Raw genomic sequence first — 24,134 nt, forward strand, 5'->3', positions numbered from 1 at the left:
TTCCTTCCTTCTCTCCTCCCTTCCTTCCTTCCCTCCTTCCCTCCTTCCTTCCTTTCTTCCTTCTCTCCTCCCTTCCTTCCTTCCCTCCTTCCTTACCCCTTCCCTCCTTCCTTCCTTCCTTCCTTCCCTCCTTACACACACACACACACACACACACACACACACACACAGTGTGTGGCTGACTCCGTGGCTAGGTTTGTGCTTTTCTGAGTTGCTGTCTAGAGTAGACCGTTGAGGTTTTAACCGTTTGTTGTCCATAGTGAGCTTAATGCCTCTCTCTCTCTGTCTCTCTCTCTCTCTCTCTCTTTTCTCTCCTTCGCTGTCTTTCGTGTCCTTCCATCCTTCCTTCTCTCTTCTTTTGCTCCTTTGTTTTGAGCCAGCTGCAGAGTGGAGCCCCTAGCCCTACTGCTTTGCCTCAGACAACACACACACACACACACACACAGAGACACAACTCACTATCTCTCTTTCTCTCTCCCATAGTGCCACTGTTCGTCAGAAGCAACAGAAACACACACTCTTTCTCTGAGACTAGTGTTTACTTTACCGCCAAAGGGAGGGGTGTGTGTGTGTGTGTCAGGGGATAGGTGTGTGTGGGGGTGTGTGTGGGGGTGTGTGTGTGTGTGTGTGGTCTTGAGTTGCTCCCCACCCTGTAGTTGTAATATGTCAGCGTTTCTCCTCTGTGTTCTCACTCAACAACAAACAGATAAGACCAGGTCAATGATTACTGTGTGTGTGTGTGTGTGTGTGTGTGTGTGTGTGTGTGTGTGTGTGTGTGCGCGCATGGTTAATAATCACTCTTGTGTGGAGTACTTTCAGTACTCTGGACTGGCGCGACTATGACCTTTTTCAATCTCACAGTGTGTGTGTGTGTGTGAGTGTGTGTAGTGTAGTGTAGTGTAGTGTAGTGTAAAATCATTGTAGTAAAAGTCTTGATATTCCTGGTGGGATTGTTTTGGAGAAAACACCGGAAGCAAGTCAGACCTGTTTCCCATTACTGAGATGAGACATACACACACACACACACACACACACACACACACACACACAGCTGGTCATCCAACTCTCTCAGATCTGACGTCGCTTGGACAGGCTGATCTGCCTGCCTGGGTCCCCTAGTCAAGCCTATCCTCATGATGTCATGATCTACACACCAGTGTGTGTGTGTGTGTGTGTGTGTGTGTGTGTGTGAGTGAGTGAGAGACCCTCTGGGACGACCAGAGCACACAGGATGCACCGCCACAGGGGTCTGTAGAATACAGTTCAAAACAAAACAAAAACCAAAATAATTCTCTCTGTTTGTCCCTTTGCTGTTCCCGTACTCCCAGACTGATAATTTCCTGTTTTGTAGTTCTGAGTCATAACTCCTCGATCCCAAACTAACTCCTAACCCTAACCCTAACCCTAACCCTAACCCTCTCCATGCTAACCCTTATCCCCTCCATGCTAACCCTTACCCCCTCCATGCTAACCCTTACCCCCTCCATGCTAACCTGTTCCTGCTCCATGCTAACCCTTACCCCCTCCATGCTAACCCTTACCCCCTCCATGCTAACCCTTACCCCCTCCATGCTAACCCTTACCCTCTCCATGCTAACCCTTACCCCCTCCATGCTAACCCTTATCCCCTCCATGCTAACCCTTACCCCCTCCATGCTAACCCTTACCCCCTCCATGCTAACCCTTACCTCCTCCATGCTAACCCTTACCCCCTCCATGCTAACCTGTTCCCGCTCCATGCTAACTAGGGATGTCCCGATCCGATACTGATATCGGCACGATATTGGACATGAATGCTGGATCGCGGATCGCACCAGAAAAAAAAAGGCTCCGATCCGATCGTACTGTCATGCGCAGTCAAACGTATGTGTATAAGCGATGAAGGAATGAAAACAGTGAACAGAAACGCGTGTCGCAGAAATGCTTCACGCGAGTCCTATATGCGCTTAAAATGCGCATAGCGCTGTTTGCTTCCGGTTTCATTACAAAGAGGTTAACCCTATATGTGCCTGACGTCTAACAACATTCAAATTACTCTAACTTCATATTTTTTCGGATTTCAATTTATGACACGTCATTTGAAAGCTTATGATCCGTAGTTTCAATCCACAACACGTCGCATTTGTTGCTTTAATAAAGGCTGGCAGTCTTTAATTTAACTGTTGTTGGTGTGGACTATATACTGGGGAGGTATTTGTTATTATTCAGGGGTCAAAAAATGTATACAAATATCGGATCGGTATCGGTATCGCAGATACCCGAAGCCCAGGTATCGGTATCGGTATCGGTAGTGAAAAAGTGGGATCGGGACATCCCTAATGCTAACCCTTACCTCCTCCATGCTCACCCTTACCCCCTCCATGCTAACCTGTTCCTGCTCCATGCTAACCCTTACCCCCTCCATGCTAACCCTTACCCCCTCCATGCTAACCTGTTCCTGCTCCATGCTAACCCTTACCCCCTCCATGCTAACCCTTACCTCCTCCATGCTTACCCTTACCCCCTCCATGCTAACCCTTATCCCCTCCATGCTAACCCTTACCCCCTCCATGCTAACCCTTACTTCCTCCATGCTAACCCTTACCCCCTCCATGCTAACCTGTTCCCGCTCCATGCTAACCCTTACCTCCTCCATGCTAACCCTTACCCCCTCCATGCTAACCTGTTCCTGCTCCATGCTAACCCTTACCCCCTCCATGCTAACCTGTTCCCGCTCCATGCTAACCCTGAACATCCATACAGTGTCTTTGGGGGGGGTTAGGGCTTGGAGGTGTGTGAGTGTGTGTGAGAGAGTGTGACAGGGTTGTGGCGTCACCCAGTGGTATTTTGTAATAATTATGTGTCCTTTTTTTGCTTCATGGATTCAAGTTATTCACACTCTTTCTGATTTTATCTATTGATGATGATACAGTGCCCTCCACAATTATTGGCAAATAAATGGTAAAGATGAGTCAAAAAAGGTTATAAAGAATTCACCTTATAGTGAATTAGCTTAATGTCACACTGAAAAACAACAAAACAAAACCATGTGTTTCTAAGAAAACCATGTGTGCTACAATTATTAAGCCAATTCACATTAATTGACTTTTTATATAACTCATATTTTACTCATCTTTAGCAGGGGTGCCAATAATTGTGGAGGGCAATGTATGGATGTGGTCTTTTAGCTGAAGCTTGCATCCAAACGATCTTAAAGCTGAATCCTACAGACACTGAGTCCTACAGACACTGAATCCTACAGACATTGAATGAATCGTTTAATGACCACACGACCGAGGTCGGTGGAATTTGTTTTCGGTACAGGTGGAAAAGCTCAATACAGCAGTGTCAAAAACATATACACATTGCACATAACTATCACATGGACATGTACACACATGACCACAAGACAAGAACATAGTCAATATTTACAATTTATAAAGTGCAGTACGTCTGGCAGGGTTAGTGCAGTGAGTCAGGTGTTGAGAGTCCTTATAGCAGAGGGGGGAAAAAAGTTTTTGAAACGGGATGTTTTGGTGGCCAGGGATCGGTAGCGCCGTTCAGAGGGCAACAGTTGAAACAGGTGGTGAGCAGGGTGTCTGAATCCTACAGACACTGTATCCTACAGACACTGAATCCTACAGACATACAGACACTGAATCCTACAGACATTGAATTCTACAGACACTGTGTGGATCACCAATGTCTGAGTCTCTGGTCTACCCTTAACTGACAGAATGTTCTAAGTCTGACTCTTTCTTTCTTTCTTTCTTTCTTTCTCTCGTTCCCTCTCTCCTCTCCTCCTCTAGCGTTCCTACCTCGTGCCCGGCCAGCCCGCGAGGGGCGGGGTCGTCCGGCTACCGCTACGGACGCAACGTGACCTCCGACCTGCAGCTGGCCGCGGAGTTCGCCGCCAAGGCCGTCTCCGAGCAACAGCGGGGCGTCTCCGAGCAACGGGGAGGCGCAGAGCAGCGGGGAGAGTCGGCGGACGGAGACAGCCCCAAGGTGAGATAAAGCAACAGCATATATACTGTATATATCACGCGTCCAAACCAGACAAGCTGGCAGGATGTTGCTATCCCACAATTCTTCCTAATTTCCTAACAGATAGAACCCCTAAGGGGGCATTCTGGGGAGGGTTGAACCACGTTTTAAAGCTTTGAGCTCTTGGGACGGTCAGTTGTTGTATTCCAGCTCTGTCCGTCAGTGTGAGAGGGGGGACCGCTTTGGTGTTTGAATCGCAGATTTTCCCTTTAAGTGTTTGGAAACAGTGCACTAAATTGTGTGTGTGTCTGTGTGTCTGTGTGTCTGTGTGTCTGTGTCTGTGTGTGTGTCTGTGTCTGTGTGTGTCTGTCTGTCTGTCTGTGTCTGTCTGTCTGTGTGTGTGTGTGTGTGTGTGTGTGTGTGTCTGTCTGTCTGTCTGTGTGTGTGTGTGTGTGTGTGTGTGTGTGTGTGTGTGTGTGGGTGTGTGTGTGGGTGTGTGTGTGTGTGGGGTCAGGATGAGTCCAAGCCTCCGTACTCCTACGCCCAGCTGATCGTCCAGGCCATCTCGTCCGCCCCCGACCGCCAGCTCACGCTCAGCGGCATCTACTCTCACATCACCAAACACTACCCCTACTACCGCACCGCCGACAAGGGCTGGCAGGTACGGCTTTCTCTCGTGTGTGTGTGTGTGTGTGTGTGTGTGTGTGTGTGTGTGGGGGGGGGGGGGGGGGTGGTGTCCTTGTGTGTGTAAGAGGGAGACAATCCACTCTGTTTATCTCTTAACCCAATGAAATGTAATTGGATTGGTTTTTCTATTTCTCTCTCTCTCCCTCTCCCTCTCTCTCTCTCTCTCTCTCTCCCCATCCCCCCCTCTCTCTCCCTCCCTCCCTCTTTCTCTCCCCCTCTCTCTCTCTCTCTCTCTCTCTCTCTCCCCCTCCCTCTCTCTCTCTCCCCATCCCCCCCCTATCCCCCTCTCTCTCTCTCCCCATCCCCCCCCTATCCCCCTCTCTCTCTGGCAGAACTCGATCAGACACAACCTGTCCCTGAACCGGTACTTCCTGAAGGTGGCCCGCTCCCAGGAGGAGCCTGGGAAAGGTAGTTTCTGGCGGGTGGACTCGGCCTCCGAGGGGAAGCTGGTGGAGCAGGCTTTCCGGAAGCGGCGGCAGAGGGGTGTGGCCTGCTTCCGCACGCCCTTCGGACCCCTGTCCTCGAGGTATGACTCCGCCCCCCTCCCCTTTTAGGTACCAGAGGTAGGAAACACTAGAGGGCGCACTTCCTGCAAAAGAGAGTCGGTGCCTTCTTCTCTCGTCGTCTTATCTCTCTGTCTGTCGCCCGAACTTTGACCCCTGACCTCTAACCTCATAACCTCACTTTTTTTTTTTTTTTTTTTTTCTGGCTGCAGTTTCTTGTCTTGTTATTTCTCCTTCCTCACGCCCTGTTAAACCCCTCCCTCTCTCTCTCTGCCTCTCCGCTTGCTCTCGTGTGATTGGATAGAACAAAGTAAGTCTTCGGCCCGTGTGTGTGCGTGCACGCGACTTGTGTGTTTCACAGAGCAAGTGTGTTTCGCAGCGTTGTTCCAATCTGTTGTGCATGCGTACAGGAAGTGTGTCCTCACCTCCACCCTCCTTCTCCCCCTCCCCCTCCTTCTCCCCCTCCCCTCCCCCTCCCTAGGAGCGCCCCGGCCTCCCCCACTCACCAGGGCCTCCTGTCCCCCCCCTCCAGCGGCCTGCAGACCCCCGAGTGTCTGTCCCGGGAGGGCTCCCCCATCCCCCACGACCACGACCTGGCTCACAAGCTAGCCTCCGTACCCGAGTACAGGTACACACAGAGCGCCCCAGGTGAGACCCCCCCCCCCCCCTTCCACACACACATTTAATATCTTTATTTGCGTTCACATTTTACAATAAAATTCTTGAACACAAACAGTATTAGTTGCACCAGCCTAGGACACTCGATAATTCAAGCTTTACAATCTGTCTATGGGTACAGGTAGCAGCGTCTCCTCCATATGTGGCGGCTGCCAATTATTGCAGATATTGAGCAGAATTTTGCCACGGCCTTTGCTTTAGGCTTGGGAATTCCTGCCATCTGCAACCCCCTGACGACTAGTCTGTGGACATTACCAAGGCTTCCAAATATAAACACTAATAATTTACATTTGTACCCAAGCTGTACAATGGCATCTTTGAGTGGATGGTACTTCACAACTTTGGTAAGAAAGGCCTCTTCTAGGCTGTAGTCAAACGCGCAACCCACTTCCAAAATGATGACCTCTCTACTGTCCTCATCGACAACAACAACATCTGGTGTATTGGCTGCAACATTTGAAAAATAGTAATATTCATTATTGCACAGGTTTAACATGGTAGTTGAGACACGTGTGTGTTTATAGGTTTTAACAGAGGGTGTAACATATGAGAGCATGTCCTTAACTAGCAAGTCAACAATTCTATCATGCCTAGCGATGTACATGCCTTTATATACAAAGCAGCCATTCAGAATATGTGACAGGGATTCAGTGATTGAATTCTGATCATGGTGCAGACAGTGGGGAGAGAATGTGTTAGGGTACCACAGAGAGAGATTGAGTCTAGTTGGGAGGACCTGTAATCTAGCTTTAACTGTAAAAGTGACTATATCCTCATCTACTGCATGGTTCTTAAATATTGAGTGAGAAACAGAATGATCAGTAGTAGGGAGGCAAGCTAGCTTTCCCTGTAGTTTTAAACCAGTCCAGTGTTGTTGCTGTCTTTGGTGCTGTAACCTAACAAGGTACCTCCGTGCATGGTCTGGTGACAAATGATTCAGATTCAGATTCAGATTCAGATAACGTTTATTGCCATTATGCATACACATATAGGAATTTGCTTCGGCATTACAGTAAGTGTGTTTATACTTTTTTCACGTGTATACAAAAACAAATGCAAAAAACAGGACAACACAGGACAGACAACAGTGCATTGGATAGTGCAACATATATAAAGTTCAGTGCAGAGTTTTTACAGTGAGTCCAGTGCATATTCAGTCCTGGGCAGACTTGGAGGCGGGGGGGAGGGGGAAGCCAGAGTCAATTAGCAGCCTGGCGGCTGAGGGGAAGAAGCTGAGCCTGTGGCGGGCCTTTAATGCCTTAGGCAGCCGCAACCTTCTTCCAGAGGGAAGCAGGGTGAGGAGGCCGTGGCCGGGGTGGAAGGGGTCTGCCATGATCTTCCTTGCCCTCCTCAGAGGACGACTGATGTGCAACAAAAACAGGTGTTGTGCACGACCTGTCGTGGAACAGTCGCTACATCCAGAGGCAACACCACAAACCTGTATCAGCACTTGAAAAAGTACAACAGGCAGCTCTATGACGAGTGTGAGGTCAGAAAAGGAGAGTTGAGTGAAAGTCCCGTAGCCCAGTCTAACGTTAAGCAAACTAGAGTTTTTGAGTCGTTTGCGGCTGTTACGCCGTATGAAAAGGGTTTAAAAAACTCATCCAAACGCTGGATAAAAGATAATGTGATTCCATCCCGCACGTACTTTAATCATGCGGCCATCCCAGAAACGTACATGCGGAATGTAGGAAGATACTTGAGACGGAGCTGAAAAATGTCGAGTACTATGCAACAACAACAACCAATCTGTCGGGCAGGACGACCGAGCCGTATCTCAGTCTCACCGTGCTTCATACATTACGACGACGAGTTGAAGAGTTGCCTGCAAACGGTATACTTTCCTGCTTTATCTATTTAAATGTTTGCAGAAAGGACCTATTCTTTTTTACTGGACATTTTTATTATCACTTGATTGCAGTATGTGCAATATTTAGATGCTGCTCCTTTGCCATAATTAAATAACCTTGTTTGTAGAAAGGTCCTATTTTATTTTCATATTGGATTTTTTTTTTTTTTACACTTGTTGAGAGAAACAAAATGGCAGCTGTTTAAAAAACCCATACATACATATGTTGTTCCAATTAATATCTTTTAAGTTCTCATCCTTGCATTAGAATTAGAGCAGTTAACAGTTTGATGGTATCATGTGGTAATGCTCTCTGAAATTAGTCCATGATAGAAGGTGATAGACAGATTCATCCAATCACCTGCCAAGTATTTTTGAAAGTACCTGCCCTTTTCCAAACAGCTTCCAATGAAGCTTTCCTAGATGGTTGTGTGAAACAAACCATCTGAGTCAGGTTAGTAATGCTCCATCACATGTTTTAATCTGAAGCTTGATTTTAAAGCAACCCAACTTTAAAGCAACCCAATGTAAGTTTAGTTCTTTCACTCGTAGCTCGGTCTGTGGGGGTGCTAGAGGAGGGAGCCTCTAAGTCCCCTGAAGACGTACAAACAAACTGCACGTTGATACGACCTTCCTAGCCGGAGATATGGCCACACTTTACAAAAACGTCTGTTGGGTGGCTTTAAAAAAAATAATCGCAAATTAAATCGCAATCGCAATATCTGTCCAAATAATCGCAATTCGATTTTTTTCCCCCAAATCGTGCAGCCCTAGTCCAAACCACTTCCTCACCAGAGAGACCACTTTATCATTCAGTTCCCTCAGTGTTTTGCTTGGGAGATGGATGTTGGAGAAAAGATGTTGGATTCTGGACAGGGCGACTTGTCTGATGGCCTCCAACTTCATGAGCAGTGGAAGTGGTGAAACATCAATGAGGTCACACACACACACACACACACACACACACACACACACTCTCTCACACACATACGCACACGCACAGACATTACTTCGACAACTCAAGAATGCTCGGGTATCTCAGCTTAAGACATGTCTCTCCTTCCCTCTCTCTCTCTCCCTCTCTCTCTCCCTCTCCGCTCTCTCCCTCTCTCTCTCTCCCTCGCTCGCTCTCTTCTCACTCCCCCCCTTCCCTCCCTCTCTCTCTCTCCCTCTCCGCTCTCTCTCTCTCTCTCTCTCCGCCTCCCCCCCTTCCCTCCCTCCCTCTCTCTCTCTCTCCCCCACCAGGCTCCCCGGTCTACGCCCAGCCTGTGATCATGGCCGCCCACCCCCACCCCCAGCCCCTGTCCTCGGGGTTGGGGAAGTCCCTGACGTTCATGCCGGCCGGGGGGGGTCAGACACTGCACATGCTCCAGAGCCCCGTCACCATGCTGCGCGTGGTCACCACCACCGCCCCGCTCTCCAACCCCCCCAACGGCTACATCATCACCCACGGCAACACCGCCGTCGGCCAGCAGGGCGCAGCAGAAGGCTCGGTCGAGATGAGAGGTACGGACAGACAGGCAGACAGACAGACAGAAATGCTAAAACGGGAATCCTTGGGATCCTAACCTTAACCCCTACCTAACCCTATCCCTAAACTTAACCCCTACCTGACCCTATCCCTAAACTTAACCCCTACCTGACCCTAAACCTAACCCCTACCTAACCCTAACCTTAACCCCTACCTGACCCTAACCTTAAACTTAACTCCTACCTAACCCCTGACAGTTTTAAATCTGAACTACATCTGTGTGACCTCAAGAGTCGTGTCGTCCCAAGCCTAGCATCGACCCTGTTCCCTTTGCTACTGTTATAACATATATATGTGTACACTTAGTGTTGTATGTTGAATTAATACAGCTCTGGAAAACATTAAGAGATCACTCCAAATGGTTCTTAAATCAGCATCTCTACATGCATGGCAGCCATTCTATTCCAGTGTCTGTTGAATTCCAACACAGGCACACCTCATCCTACTTTGTGGGCTGCTGAACCGAACTTAGTGATCACCTGAACCGAATGTTATTTAACAAGGAAATTAATAAAAACGGCTGTGGTCATCACTATCCTCTTGCAGTAGGCCCAGTTTGATGGAAGAAAAAAACTGTGCTAACAGTAATAACTATTGACCATACCAAAAGAGTTGAAATAAAATAGTTTTGAGTGAGGAAAAGAAAGGCTCAATTCTGGCTTTACTGGCCGAGGGATACAGTGAACGTCAGGTTGCTTCCATGCTTAACATTTCAATGATGGCGGTTCATAAGATCAAGGTCAAGCAGCAGACATTGAGGACAACAAAGCTACAGACCGGCAGAGGGCGAAAACGACTGTCCACTGACCAGGTTGACCGCCAACTCGTACGAATGTCACTCAACAACCGTAGGATGACATCAAGTGACCTAAAAACAGAAATAAACAGGATCCTAGGGGCAGGGCTGAAGTGCAAAGCTAGAAAAAAGCCCTTCATCTTTGAGATGCAAAGAAGAGCCAGGCTGAGGTTTGCCAAAGACATTAAGGATTGGACCGTAGAGGACTGGAGTAACGTCATCTTCTCTGATGAGTCCAATTTTCAGCTTTGCCCAGCACCTGGTAGTCTAATGGTTAGACGGAGTCCTGGAGAGATCTACAAGTGACAGTGTCTCACACCCACTGTGACATTTGGTGGAGGATAGGTGATGCTCTGGGGGTGCTTCAGCAAGGCTGGAATCAGGCAGATTTGTCTTTGTGAAGGACGCATGAATGAATCAAGCCATTTACAAGGTTGTCCTGGAAGAAAACATGCTTCCTTCTGCTCTGACAATGTTCCCCAACTCTGAGGATTATTTTTTCCAGCAGGACAATGTTCCATGCCACACAGCCAGGTCAACCAAGGTGTGGATGGAGGACCACAATAATAATAATAATAATAATAATAATAATAATAATGATAATAATAATAATAATAATAACTTTAATCGATATAGCGCCTTTCAAAAGATCCAAGGACGCTTTACAAGGGAATGATCGAACAGACAAAACAGAAAACAAACAAAGCAAAACTAAAACAATGACTAGGGGCCAAAGGCCTTGGTGAACAGATGTGTTTTGAGGGCTAATTTGAAGGAGTCCAGGGTGGGGGCGTTGCGGATCACTATGGGGAGGGAGTTCCAGAGAGTAGGTGCGGCCACGCTGAAGGCTCTGTCCCCAAAGGTCCAAGATCAAGACCCTGTCATGGCCAGCCCTATCTCCAGACCTGAACCCCATTGAAAACTCTGGAATGTGCACCATGTTTTGCACCATGAGTGGCATAAAGTCACCCAACAGTAAGAAGAAAGGCTGGTGGAAAAGTTGTGTTTGAAAATCTGGGTTATTCCAACAAATATTGATTTCTGAACTCTTCCTAAGTTAAAACATTAGTACTGCGTTGTTTAAAAATGTATATGAACTTGTTTTCTTTGCATTATTCTGTCTGAAAACCCTGCGTCTTTTTTGGTTATTTTGACCAGTTATTTCTGCAAATAAGTGCTCTAAATAACATACACATAATATTTTGGGGGGGAATTGGGGAGAAATGTTGTCAGTAGTTTACATGTACAGTGGGGCAAAAAAGTATTTAGTCAGCCACCAATTGTGCAGGTTCTCCCACTTAAAAAGATGAGAGAGGCCTGTAATTTTCATCATAGGTACACTTCAACTATGAGAGACAGAATGGGGGGAAAGAATCCAGGAAATCACATTGTAGGATTTTTTATGAATTAATTGGTAAATTCCTCTGTAAAATCAGTATTTGGTTACCGACAAACAAGCAAGATTTCTGGCTCTCACAGACCTGTAACTTCTTCTTTAAGAGGCTCCTCTGTCCTCCACTCATTACCTGTATTAATGGCACCTGTTTGAACTCCTTATCAGTATAAAAGACACCTGTCCACAACCTCAAACAGTCACACTCCAAACTCCACTATGGCCTAGACCAAAGAGCTGTCAAAGGACACCAGAAACAAAATTGTAGACCTGCACCAGGCTGGGAAGACTGAATCTGCAATAGGTAAGCAGCTTGGTGTGAAGAAATCAACTGTGGGAGCAATTATTAGAAAATGGAAGACATACAAAACCACTGATAATCTCCCTCGATCTGGGGCTCCACGCAAGATCTCACCCCGTGGGGTCAAAATCAGTGGCAGCTGGCCGATAGAGGGCGCTGGGGCGCCGCCCCCTCCTTCACTTCCTAGTTGCGATTTGTAAAAGTTTTTTTTTTAAATAAACATTGTTTATTCACAAAATGCGGCTGATATTCTGTCGGCGCCTATCAGCATTCATTAAAAATCCTCCAATACAATAAACATTTTTATCTGTGTGTGTGTGTAAAATTCACTATTAAAATACATAGGGGGAAGACGCGGGGCGCCGGTCAATGCCAGTCTATGGCACTGCAAATACTTTTCGCTTACACGTGAGCTGTAGCAGCGCTCCAATTGGCTGTCTCTATTTCTTGGCCGGGGCGCAAAAATGTGCGTCCTGCATATCCGGTTGTATATCCAGCATAAGATGTGGTGTTTGTCTTCCACTTCCTACTTCCGGTGGCGCTGCTCTGTAGCTGAATATGAGTTATATATATATATAGGGTGTGAATGTGTTGACTGTTAAGGACATACAGAGGATAACTACCATCTTCATAATGACAACACAGGTACGTTTGGTTTTATGTCATTCATATCCATTGTTTCCATGTTTGGTGTGACATTGTGGGTAGCATCAAACTAAAGCTTGCAACAGCAAGCTGGCTAATTAAAGCACCACCGTCCATAGTTTTGACAGCTTGCTGCTGCGCGAGTCTTTTCTGTTGCCTATGATATCGTTCCCGATGTGATTCGATTCGATGTTATGAACTTCATCTTCATAGGAATTCATTTGAACACGTGCTAAAAAGTACAAGGACTAATACACACATACCAACATATGTCGCGTCGGCGCTAAATAAGTATTACCAGGGGGGTATTCCATCAACGTCGCTAAAGGACAATCCAGGCTTATTTCGATAAATCCCGCGAGATAAATAACACATTTTTTATATTTGTAGGTGATACTGGTTTGCTTCTAGTGTTTTTATTTGTTTTGTTCGTTTTGTGTTTTGTGTAATATGTCTATTGGCAACATTCTACTGCTGGTCTTAATTATCAGCGACCGTCTCCGCTGCCGTGCGACCAACACGCAGGGGGAATATGGAACTATACAGCAAATCACATACTCCAGGGAAACGCTGCTGTCTCTCCAACACAGACGGGGTGAATTTCATGAATGAAAGTGAAAGTTCTGTCACAAAACGCCGTTACGTATCCTCACACATGTTTAAGTGGGTATTGCGTGGGTAAAGTGAAATTACGTCTTTGTTTTGAGCGCCAGTGCGCGTTTTATGCGCGTGCACGCGGAAAAAAAATCGTACGCGCGGAAAAAAAGGAGGAAAAAAAAATCGACACCCGCCACTAATGTGAAAAATCCTGGAGGAAACACTGCTGTGCCCCACCCAAATTTTTTGGCACCAGCCGCCACTGGTCAAAATGATCACAAGAACGGTGAGCAAAAATCCCAGAACCACACGGGGGGACCTAGTGAATGACCTGCAGAGAGCTGGGACCATAGGTGAAAGTGGGCCGGAACGGTCCGGTGCGGCGTTCCGGCAAGACTTTCTGTGCCGGAACGCCGTTGGGGGAAGAGATGCAGCTGCCTGTCAATCAAAATCCGATTGCTGCAGAGTGCAGAAGCAATCACGATTCACGATCCATAATTTCCAACAAGGAAACACATGGCTGACGTTATGTTTCGTTGCGTCTATTTTAATACCTTTGAAAAGGACATGTTAACCCGCTTTACAGTAGACCCGACGCGACACGACGTGGTTGGGTGGGCAGCACTGGGCACTGAGACAGTCCGACCGGGATTACAGTCGCGCCGTACGGAAGCATATAGTGGACTTAATTCAAATGTTAATGCAATTTGAGATTGCATTTGTATGTTCCACTTTTGCATGCATTCTTTCAGACAATATTCAAATTCAAATGCAATTCTAATGATTTGCATTTTCATTTTCATGTACCTGATGTGCACATTCGCTGTCAATATTAAAATGATAATGCAAAGCCATTTGACATTTAATTTTCAAAGTCATGCGCTGCTTTGTAACTGACAAAACTGACAAGTTCATTCTAATGTAAAAATTACTATGCAATCCCAAAATAGCATATTCATTTGCCACTTTTGCCTGCGTTATTTGAGTCAATATTCAAATTGTAATGCAATAATGTGATACGCAATTGCATTTACATGTTCTAGTAAACACATCCGCTTTGTAGCTGACAAAATTCAAATTTTCATTCTAATGTGAAAATGACTATGCAATCCCAAAATAGCATATTCATTTGCCATTTTTGCCTGCGTTATTTGAGTCAATATTCAAATTGTAATGCAATAATGTGATTAGCAATTGCATTTATATGTTCTAGGAAACACATCCGCTCATTAGAATTGCATTTGAATTTGAATATTGTCTGAAAGAATGCATGCAAAAGTGGAACATGCAAATGCAATCTCAAATTGCATTAACATTTGAACTTAGTCCACTATATGCTTCCATAAGCAAGCCGTGTTGCCAGATTGGGCTACTTTTGGTCACACTGGACGGGTGGATTCGGCAGCTTGTAGACTGGTTGGGCTGGAAATTGTCAATTCCATCTGGCAACCCTGGTAGCAAAATATGTGCATACGTATCTGGTAGCCTACTGGTACTTTCAAATCGCATCGTATTATTATTATTATTATTATTAATAATAATAATTACAATTTACAATACAAATACAACAATTGGAGGTCCCTCAAAGAAAATTTGGGCGCACTGCGCGTGCACAACATCAACCTCCAAGGCTTGATTTTGACCCAGGAAAAACCCTGGTATGTACTGTATAACATGATAGCCATCTATGCACTGTATATAAGATGATGACCAAGGGTCTTTCTGCTGCTGACCAAGGGGTTGAGTTCACTTGATGAGGCCCAATTTTGTTTTAGACTCTGTAGGCTACTGTATTTGTTTATTAAGACTTAAGATATATTATCTGAATTTCTCTTGTTTTATCAAATGTTCCAATTATTTTCATTTCTTGTGCTGGTTTAAAATTGCAGGAAACTAGCACAAATAATTGTGTGGGAGAGAGGGGCCGCCGCTACCAAAACGTGCACAGTTTTGGGTCGCTCCACCACCAAAAACTCTCACTCCAAACTTTTGGTGAAACATGGCAGCCCTAAAGTGTTTCTAATTTCGACACCAACACCACGATGTGTGTGTTCAGGGATGCATGAAGCTGGGGGCAGGAGGAGAACAATATGAAACGATGAAGGTTGGGGTAGTAGCCTATAGTTCCTGTAAGAAACTCAAACCACTTTCACCCCTGGCTGGGACCAAAGTAACAAAGGCTACCATCAGTAACACACTACGCCGCCAGGGACTCAAATCCTGCAGTGCCAGACGTGTCCCCCTGCTTAAGCCAGTACATATCCAGGCCCGTCTGAAGTTTGCTAGAGAGCATTTGGATGATCCAGAAGAGGATTGGGAGAATGTCATATGGTCAGATGAAACCAAAATAGAACTTTTTGGTAAAAACTCAACTCGTCGTGTTTGGAGGAGAAAGAATGCTGAGTTGCATCCAAAGAACACCATACCTACTGTGAAGCATGGGGGTGGAAACATCATGCTTTGGGGCTGTTTTTCTGCAAAGGGACCAGGACGACTGATCCGTGTAAAGGAAAGAATGAATGGGGCCATGTATCGTGATATTTTGAGTGAAAACCTCCTTCCATCAGCAAGGGCATTGAAGATGAAACGTGGCTGGGTCTTTCAGCATGACAATGATCCCAAACACACCGCCCGGGCAACGAAGGAGTGGCTTCGTAAGAAGCATTTCAAGGTCCTGGAGTGGCCTAGCCAGTCTCCAGATCTCAACCCCATAGAAAATCTTTGGAGGGAGTTGAAAGTCTGTGTTGCCCAGCGACAGCCCCAAAACATCACTGCTCTAGAGGAGATCTGCATGGAGGAATGGGCCAAAATACCAGCAACAGTGTGTGAAAACCTTGTGAAGACTTACAGAAACGTTTGACCTCTGTCATTGCCAACAAAGGGTATATACAGTAACAAAGTATTGAGATGAACTTTTGTTATTGACCAAATACTTAATTTCCACCATAATTTGCAAATAAATTCTTTAAAAATCAGACAATGTTATTTTCTGGACTTTTTTCTCATTTTGTCTCTGATATTTGAAGTGTACCTATGATGACAATTACAGGCCTCTCATCTTTTTAAGTGGGAGAACTTGCACAATTGGTGGCTGACTAAATACTTTTTTGCCCCACTGTAGATTAAAACAAAAATGTTCATTTTACTCAAACACCTTTTTACCTATAATTAGTAAAACCACAGAAACTGATCATTTTGCAGTGATCTCTTAATTTCTTCCAGAGCTGTATATCGATAAGTGTTATTGACAACATTGACATATTAGTCAGGTTTGTTATATAATTTCGTGGGAATTTTTTGGGGATTTGCTAATCTATACATTTTTGGAAAGGGCATTGTATGAGGAATCAGAAAATATATGTTTCCATTTGCACAGATGTCTGAAAGGCGGCCATCTTGCCATTTACAAAACGGCCGCCATAATACACACGTTTTGTAATATCTTGGCTTCCAAATAAGCTAGAACATTGATTTTAACTACTAAACCTACATTTTCAGGGTCAAGGAATCCAATGATTGTAGTTACAAAGCTATTTTTTGTATTCTTTTTTTTTAATATATATATCATCACATACAAATTTGTAACTTATACTTTAAGAAATTGTAGTTTTTCTATAACTTCCATACGTGAGTCCACAGACCACAGTATGATCATGACAACCTCCTGCATTAGATAGTCTCGATGTTATGATTTGAACTTTTGTTGGCTTTTTGGGGGGATTTGCTAATCTATACATTTTTGGATGTTATGGCAACAGCCAGCAACCAGTAAGGCAATACAGAGGCAGGTAAATATTTAGCCTAATGGCATATTTAATGATCTTCTTTCGGCGTATGGGTAGTTGTTTTCCTCCCCACTTCACCAGGCTCGGGGCCGAGGGGCTACCCTTTTACCACCCCGAGACCTGGTTGAGGGGCTCACCCGGGCTATATTTCTGGACACCCCTCCAGAAGCCACGTCATCGTCTCGTCATCTAGTACTGACAGACCATGCATCCCGTTGGGTGGGTGGTACACCGGGCAATCCAGGATAACATGGTCTGCGGTTTGGTCCTCTGCGCCACACTCGCACGACACATTTGGGGCCAAGCCCCATCTGTGCATTGATGAGCGGAAACGCCCGACGCCGGTCCGGAGACGATTGAGCCTCACCCAGGATAGCCTTGGCAAGTCCATCCCGAGGGGCTCAGGGCCGGCGACTGGGATGTGGTCGCGGAGTTTGGAGGTGTTTGCCTCCCACTCCGCGCGCCATCAGTCCGCCCATCCTGCCGGACTGATGTTAAGATCTCTGCATTGCTGCCTGAGATCCTGTGCGGCAGGCACAAATGGGTGTCTCGACTTGAGACGCCGGGAGGGCTCCGCTGTTATAGTGAGCTTATCGTGGAGCAGATGGTTATTAAGCTCCACGGCCCGGCAGGCGAGACGTGCTGTGGCTCCCATGCGGCGGAGGCCTGTGGGCTGGATGCCTGCTAGGATGGGAAGGTTGTCCACGGGGGTAGGACGCAGGCATCCTGTCACAAACCGCAAGGCTTCGTTTATAGGCGAGTCGATGAGGCGGGTGTGGGCACTGCGACACCATACTGGGGCGCAGTATTCACTAGTTGAATAAACGAGGGCTAGGGCTGCCGTGCGCAAGGTCTTTGCGCCGGCGCCCCAGCCTGAGCCAACCAGTCGCCTCATCAACGCCACACGAGCTGTTAACTTCTTGCGCAGTGACTCGAGGTGCCGGCGAAACGTGAGCGTCCTGTCCAATGTCACGCCGAGATAGATTGGCTCAGCGGAACATGGCAGGGGAGTTCCATCTAGGTATACTCTAAGCTCACATTTAGCCTCCTTGTTGTTAAGGTGGAAGGCAGCCGACACCGTCTTTGCCTCGCTAAGCTTCAATCTCCATTTCCGGAAGTATGCCACTAGTGTCTGCATGTCCTGGCTCAGAATCCCCTCCACAGACTGCCAATTTCCAGCAGAGTACACCACTGCGAGGTCGTCTGCGTAGGCGTACTTCAGCGAGAGTGTGTTGGGCAGGTCATAGGTGTAGATATTATAGAGGAGGGGGGCCAGGACCGATCCCTGAGGGACGCCGTTCTTAAGGCGTTGAAGCCTGCTTAGCTGTCCGCAACCGGTGGTAAGGGTAAAGCTGCGGTTACGGATGAGCTCCATGATCATTCTGACCATGTGCCTGTCCGGCAGCAGGCGGAGCAGCTTGCAGGTGAGGCCGCGATGCCATACGGTATCGTAGGCAGCCGTCAGGTCTATAAAGACGGCCCCGTCTCGAGGATCTTGAAGGGGATGCATAACAGAGAGATGGGACGGTAACTCTTAGGGTCCCCTTCAGGCTTATTCGGTTTAGGGATCGCAACAACTAGGGCTCTTCGCCAGATTTTGGGGATCTTGAGTTGGCGCAAACAGGAAGTGAGGAACGCTCTCAGCCAGGACTTCAAGGCGGGTGCGGCATGGAGAATAAGCTCCGTATATCATATTTAATGATAAAAATAGGGAATGAAACAAAATAAAGGAATGGGAGGAGTGTGGGGAGTGTATGGTGTGCTGGTTGTTCTGTTTGTGGGATGTGTATTTACTCTATGTGTAATGACAGGCGGGTTGTGTCTCTTGACTATGTATAAGCGTTTATGCTGTGTGTAATGTGATATGTGAATGGCGAGTCCAATGCGTGCCAATGTGAGCTGGGCTGTTAGATTAGTTCATCATCATCACTTTCGTGCGTCACGGCTTGGGAATCGTCATCGTTCTGGCACTGGCTGCTGCACTGACACATGTCGGTACAGGCTAAGTTCTTAGCTCTGCATGAACATCTGCCAGAAGAACAGTCAGTTTTGCATTTGCATTGTACCATCTCAATGATGGACTTTGGGGCTGGGAGGACGTCTGTGGTTGTTGGTTTAAGCATGCCATCCTCATGTTTGGAGTACCAATTTTGCAGGGGATCCTATTAGCCTATGGATCCTGCAGAGCAATGGCTGCCTGTGCCCATATACTTTTTTTTTTTGAAGAAGAAGAAGAATACAAAAAATTGCTTTGTAACTACAACCATTGGATTCCTTGACCCTGAAAATGAATGTAGGTTTAGCAGTTAAAATCAATGTTCTAGCTTATTTAGAAGCCAAGATATTACAAAACGTGTGTATTATGGCGGCCATTTTGTAAATGCCAAGATGGCCGCCTTTCAGACATCTGTGCAAATGGAAACATATATTTTCTGATTCCTCATACAATGCCCTTTCCAAAAATATATAGATTAGCAAATCCCCCAAAAATTCCCACGAAAGTTTAAATTGAAACAGTGTAACTGACTATATTGTTGATAGATGATCCATGTCTTAAGAATATGTTTGTTATACACACAATACAACGACCGTAAACTGTAGTATTGCCTCTAATTACTGGACTTGTGGTCTGTCTATAGCTGACACATGGCCGACACAGGGTCAGTGTGTGTGTAGTCTGTTAGGGATGCCCTGCTGATGCGCTGTTGTCGGCGTCTTCCCCTCAGACGCCCAGCAGCAAGGCAGAGAGCGTGTGATCCAGGCGTTGGAAGGCGCTAACCAGGGCAGCGAGGGCCGCGGCCTGTTGGGGCTGCACCAGCTCCCCGTTCGCCCCGTCACCCAGAACGGCAAACACTCTGCCACGGTCGCCACAGCGACCAGCGTCGCCAACGCTTATGGTAAGACAGTCGCCTGGCAACCCTCTGTTTGTGTGTTGATTCACTTGAAACAACCCTTTTCCGTTTACACGTCCGGTGTGCCAGAGTTGGCTAGTGTCCTCATGTTAAGGTCCCTTGATTGTCACCAAGCAACACTTTACACACACAAAACTTAATTGACACAAAGTGATTGTGAACAACTCGTTCTTTCACGTTGCTATTGTTGCTTTGGTGGTTTAGTTTAATTAAGAGGTGAGCTTGATTCAATGTTGTGATTCGGTTGTGAATTTCTCCTCTCATCCCCCCCCCCCTCTCTCCTCTTCTTTCTCTCCCTCTCTGTCCTCCTCCTCTCGCTATGTCTCCAGCTCTCACCAGCCCTCTCCAAATCCTGGCGGCCCAGGCCTCCAGCTCCCCCCCGGTGCTGGTGACCCGGCAGCCCAGCGCGGGGCCCGATCCACGGGCTGAGCAGCCAGGCGAGCCCCAGGCCAAGAGGCCTAAGATGGAGGAAGAGGAGGGCCAGGGCCAAGCCCCGCCCAGCCAGCAGCCGGTCATCATGGCCATGACCTCTCAATCCCACGACCCCAGGAAGTAAAAAAGAAACAACAACAACAAAAACGACCTGGTGCCTAATGGAGACCCTCCGATTGGTTCCCCCTAGCCCCCCACCTTCTAGATCCTTCCATTGATCTGACACGATTGGATGGATCAGTATGAATCAAATACGGCGAAAGTTTCCAGTTTGCCTATTAGAGGCAAAGATTGGAGGTATTAAAATATTGATAACCCCTATCCAATTCTGTCCGATCTACTGGAAGTGCTATGGGGGAGGGGATAGGGCTTAGGGTGTGCAAAGGGTTGATTTGGAATTTCGGCAGCTCTCTCTCTCTGGGAGCCCGAGGGCCCGAAGAAGAGTAGAACATCATTCTAATGTTTCTTATGGAAAGGAGGAGGAAGTCGATCCTCGGGCGGGGATGGGCAACTCCGTTCCCGGAGAGCCGTGAAATGCTTCTGCTTCAACCCAGCACTAACACCCCCCCCCCTGATTCAACGTATCAACTAATCATGGTCTTCAGTCAAGACTGATATGTTGCTCCAGATGTGTCACTGCTGGGCTGGAGCATAAGTCTGCACACACTATGGTTGTCCGGGACCAGAGTTTTGGCCACCCTTTGATCCGGCCCGGTGGTACCCCATATCCTGGTCCTGGAGAGCGGAGGGTGGGTCCAGGTGTGTGTCCGAGGTGCTGTCACACCCGATAGAACTAATCCGCTGATCTTTCAAGCATTAAACCACTCAGGTGTGTCAGCGCTGATCTGGGGCCTGCAGTACTGTGGCTCTCCAGGTCCAGGATAGAGGACCGCTGGTCTAAGACACTGGTCTGAGGTCAGTTTTGTTCCCTCTCTCCATTTCCCCCCTAGTGGTTAAGGTTAGGATGTGGGCGGTGGGTAAACTGATATTAGATCTGTGCCTAAAGCCTGATTTATACTCCTGCGTCGAATTTACGCGCGGTTAGCCGTAGCCTACGCGAGGGCTCCAAGTTTATAGTTCTGCGTTGGTCGGTGTACTCATAGCGGCATAATAGCGATCAAAACACTTATTTTTGTTATGCTTGTTGTAAAGAAAATGTCTATAATGCATTGAAATGACAGTAAACTAAGATAATAAGATGGTTATCATACATTTTCAAATCTTTATTAATAAGTAATTACAGAAAAAGTAAATGACATTTCTGACCGCATTTACGAGAGATTCGGAATGTGACGCTACCAAGCGGACCAATCACAGTTCTTATAGATAACTTAACATTAAATATGTCTATCATAAATATAATTTAAACCCAACGAACAGCCATGGGGCTCCCTGTAACTAATCATTTATTTCTAAATAAACAGCATTGTACATCTCGTAAATGTGAATCGCGCTCCTTATAGGAAGGCTGTGCCTGACGCTTCCATAGGGCGCTCCGTTGGAACGGTGTACTCAAAGCGGCATAATAGCGATCTTTTTGTTGTTATGCTTGTTGTAAATAAAAGTTCTATGATGCATTGAAATGACATTAAACTAAGATAATACGATGGTTATCATAATTTTTCAAATCTTTATTAATAAGTAATTACAGAAAAAGTAAATGACATTTCTGTCATGGCTTCCGCATTTTGGCCAACGAGAGAGTCGGAATCATGTCGGAATCATGTGCTACCAAGCGGACCAATCACAGAGCTTACGGTTGCGTAGGCACTGCCGCGTACTTGCATTTTTGGAGAGGTGCTTGTCAATCTACGCCGTAGCCTACGCAAGCTACGCCGTAGCCTACGCCGTCGATTTTACGCAGAAGCATAAACTGGGCTTAAGGAGTGTCTGTACCTCCCCTAGTCCCCAGGGTCCCTGTGTCTGCTGGTTTACCCTTCCTCCTGCTGCAACTGATCAAACGATCAGACTTTATTTTTCCTATAAAACACAATGTACTTAACAGAGAATTTAAATATATATATATGTGTGTTTATATATATATATATATATATATATATATATATATATATACACATACACATGTGTTTATATCAGTATCAATTATATGATACATAGCTGTATCTATTCATTATCTATCATTAACAGTTTTTTTTCTTTACCTCGACATTTCCTGGTGAGATAAAGAACATGAATCAAATGGAATTATGTTTATCAATATCTGAAATAGATTGATAAGTGTCCGGAAGAGCTGTTTTGGAGGGTCCACTCATCTAGTTCAAATGGCCCACGTCTTTTCCTTGGAAAAAAACTAAAACCGTTAAAAAAAAACAGCAGACACAAGGTCTCTTCAGGACCAGGGGGGTGTTCTGTCAATGTCACTAAAGAAAAATCCTGAAAAATCCTGAAAAAATCCTTTAGCAACGTTGATGGGATACCCCCCTGGTGTGCATTCTTCTGGAGGGGGGAGAGAGAGAGAGAGAGAGAGGGAAGAGGAGAAGGAGGAGGAGAGGAGGTGGAGCTAACATAATGTAGACAAACTGATTGTGTCGTTTTGTTTTATTGTTTTTGTTTGTTTTTTTTCATTTGTAGAAAAAGGAGTCGGAGCTGTGTGTGTGTACAGTTTTTTTTTTTTTTTTTGGTTTCGTTTCGTTTTAGCCTCTGAAACGCATTATTATCCGTAAAAAGCCTTAAATGTTTCTACTCTCTTTCTGTTGTCGTTTATTTTTTAACCTAGAGAGCTTTACTTTTTAAAACGTTAACTTGAGTGCTTCAGAACAGGACATGGTATGCTATTACGATGATGATGATGACGACGACGAGGGCGTAGGTAGAAGGCACGTCACCCCCAGATCCGTGGTCAGGTCTGTTTAACCGCACTAATGGCGAAGGTTAGGATCTAGTAGGATCAGACCGTCTGACCTCAGGTCTGTGGTTGATGGGGGCAGGGAGGGTGGGCGGGTGATGATATCGGCAGCCATGTTGCCTTCTCTAAGGAGACCTGGAAGCAGAGCTTTTATCTGGGGAAGGGTGGGACCAACGCATGACTACACAGCTCTCTCTCTCTCTCTCTTTCTCTCCTCTCTCTCTCTCCCTCCCTTCTCACTCTCTCTTTCTCCCCCCCAACTCGCTCTTGCTTTCACTCTTCCCTCTCTTTCTTCCCCACTCCCTCCCTCCCTCCCTCCCTCCCTCCCTCCTCTCTCTCTCTCTTCCCCCTATGCCCCCCCCCCCCTCTCTCTCTTACAGATGTTATGTGTTCTTTCTCAGCAGTCTATTGGTTCTGAGAACTGTTGGGGGCGTCTACACAGGGCTTGTTAATCAGGGGACGGTTTTGAAACGTCTCTCTGCGTTTAGCGTTTCTGAGCGTCCTGTTTATTGGCATCATATTTACTGTCAACCGATCACGAGTCTTTATACAAAAATCTATGATTGTTGCACAAAACGAAAAAAAGAAAAAAAAATATGGATGTAAGCTGCTCTTCTCATCAGCAAAGCAAGAGCTATTTAAGATAATGGTATTTTTTTGCAAAAAGTATTTTGCTATCAGAACCGTTGTCATCATAACTTTTGGAAAATAGAAAAGTATATATGTATTTTTAAATGTTCCTGTTTTTGTGATTTGTTAAAAGATGTGTAGCACAAATTAAAGTTCCTCATTGATCCGGTGTCCCGCTGCCTCTTTCTTCCTGTTAAATCCTGGATGTTCCCAATCTTATATTATAGCACTGTCCCCAACTGGAATTTACATTTGCTGTCTTTTTTTTAAGTTATTTTTCTGATCTCATTTTTATTGTGACAGAGACAGTAGAGATTTGACAGGAAGGATGGGTGAGAGAGAGAGAAGGGATGACATGCAGGATATGTCCGCGGCCGGAATTGAACCGGGAACCCTGCAATTACATGGTCAGCGCTTAGTCCGCTACGCCACCTAAGCGCCCCTCATTTGCTGTCTTTAATTCAGGCATTAAACTGTTGATTTACAAAAAGGATATGCCCAAGATTTACAGCATACCACTTAATCTGTGAAACATACCACTTAATCTGTGAAACATACCACTTAAT

The 24,134-nt window shown here is 46.2% G+C and overlaps 1 protein-coding gene across 1 annotated transcript in view; it reads left to right on the plus strand.

Moving 5' to 3' along the window:
• foxk1 (forkhead box K1) overlaps window positions 1-23,731 on the plus strand; it is a 37,930-nt gene extending 14,199 nt beyond the window's left edge. The window contains exons 3-9 of the mRNA XM_080523727.1: window positions 3,789-3,984; window positions 4,478-4,624; window positions 4,983-5,176; window positions 5,635-5,801; window positions 8,926-9,186; window positions 19,455-19,625; window positions 19,970-23,731. Of these exons, the coding sequence (XP_080379853.1) occupies window positions 3,789-3,984; window positions 4,478-4,624; window positions 4,983-5,176; window positions 5,635-5,801; window positions 8,926-9,186; window positions 19,455-19,625; window positions 19,970-20,196 (1,363 nt within the window). The 3' untranslated portion in view covers window positions 20,197-23,731. The remainder of the gene's footprint in view (window positions 1-3,788; window positions 3,985-4,477; window positions 4,625-4,982; window positions 5,177-5,634; window positions 5,802-8,925; window positions 9,187-19,454; window positions 19,626-19,969) is intronic.
• Window positions 23,732-24,134: the final 403 nt, after the last annotated feature.

Source organism: Nansenia antarctica (genome assembly GCF_963989245.1).
Source record: "Nansenia antarctica genome assembly, chromosome: 2".
Taxonomy (NCBI): domain Eukaryota; kingdom Metazoa; phylum Chordata; class Actinopteri; order Argentiniformes; family Microstomatidae; genus Nansenia; species Nansenia antarctica.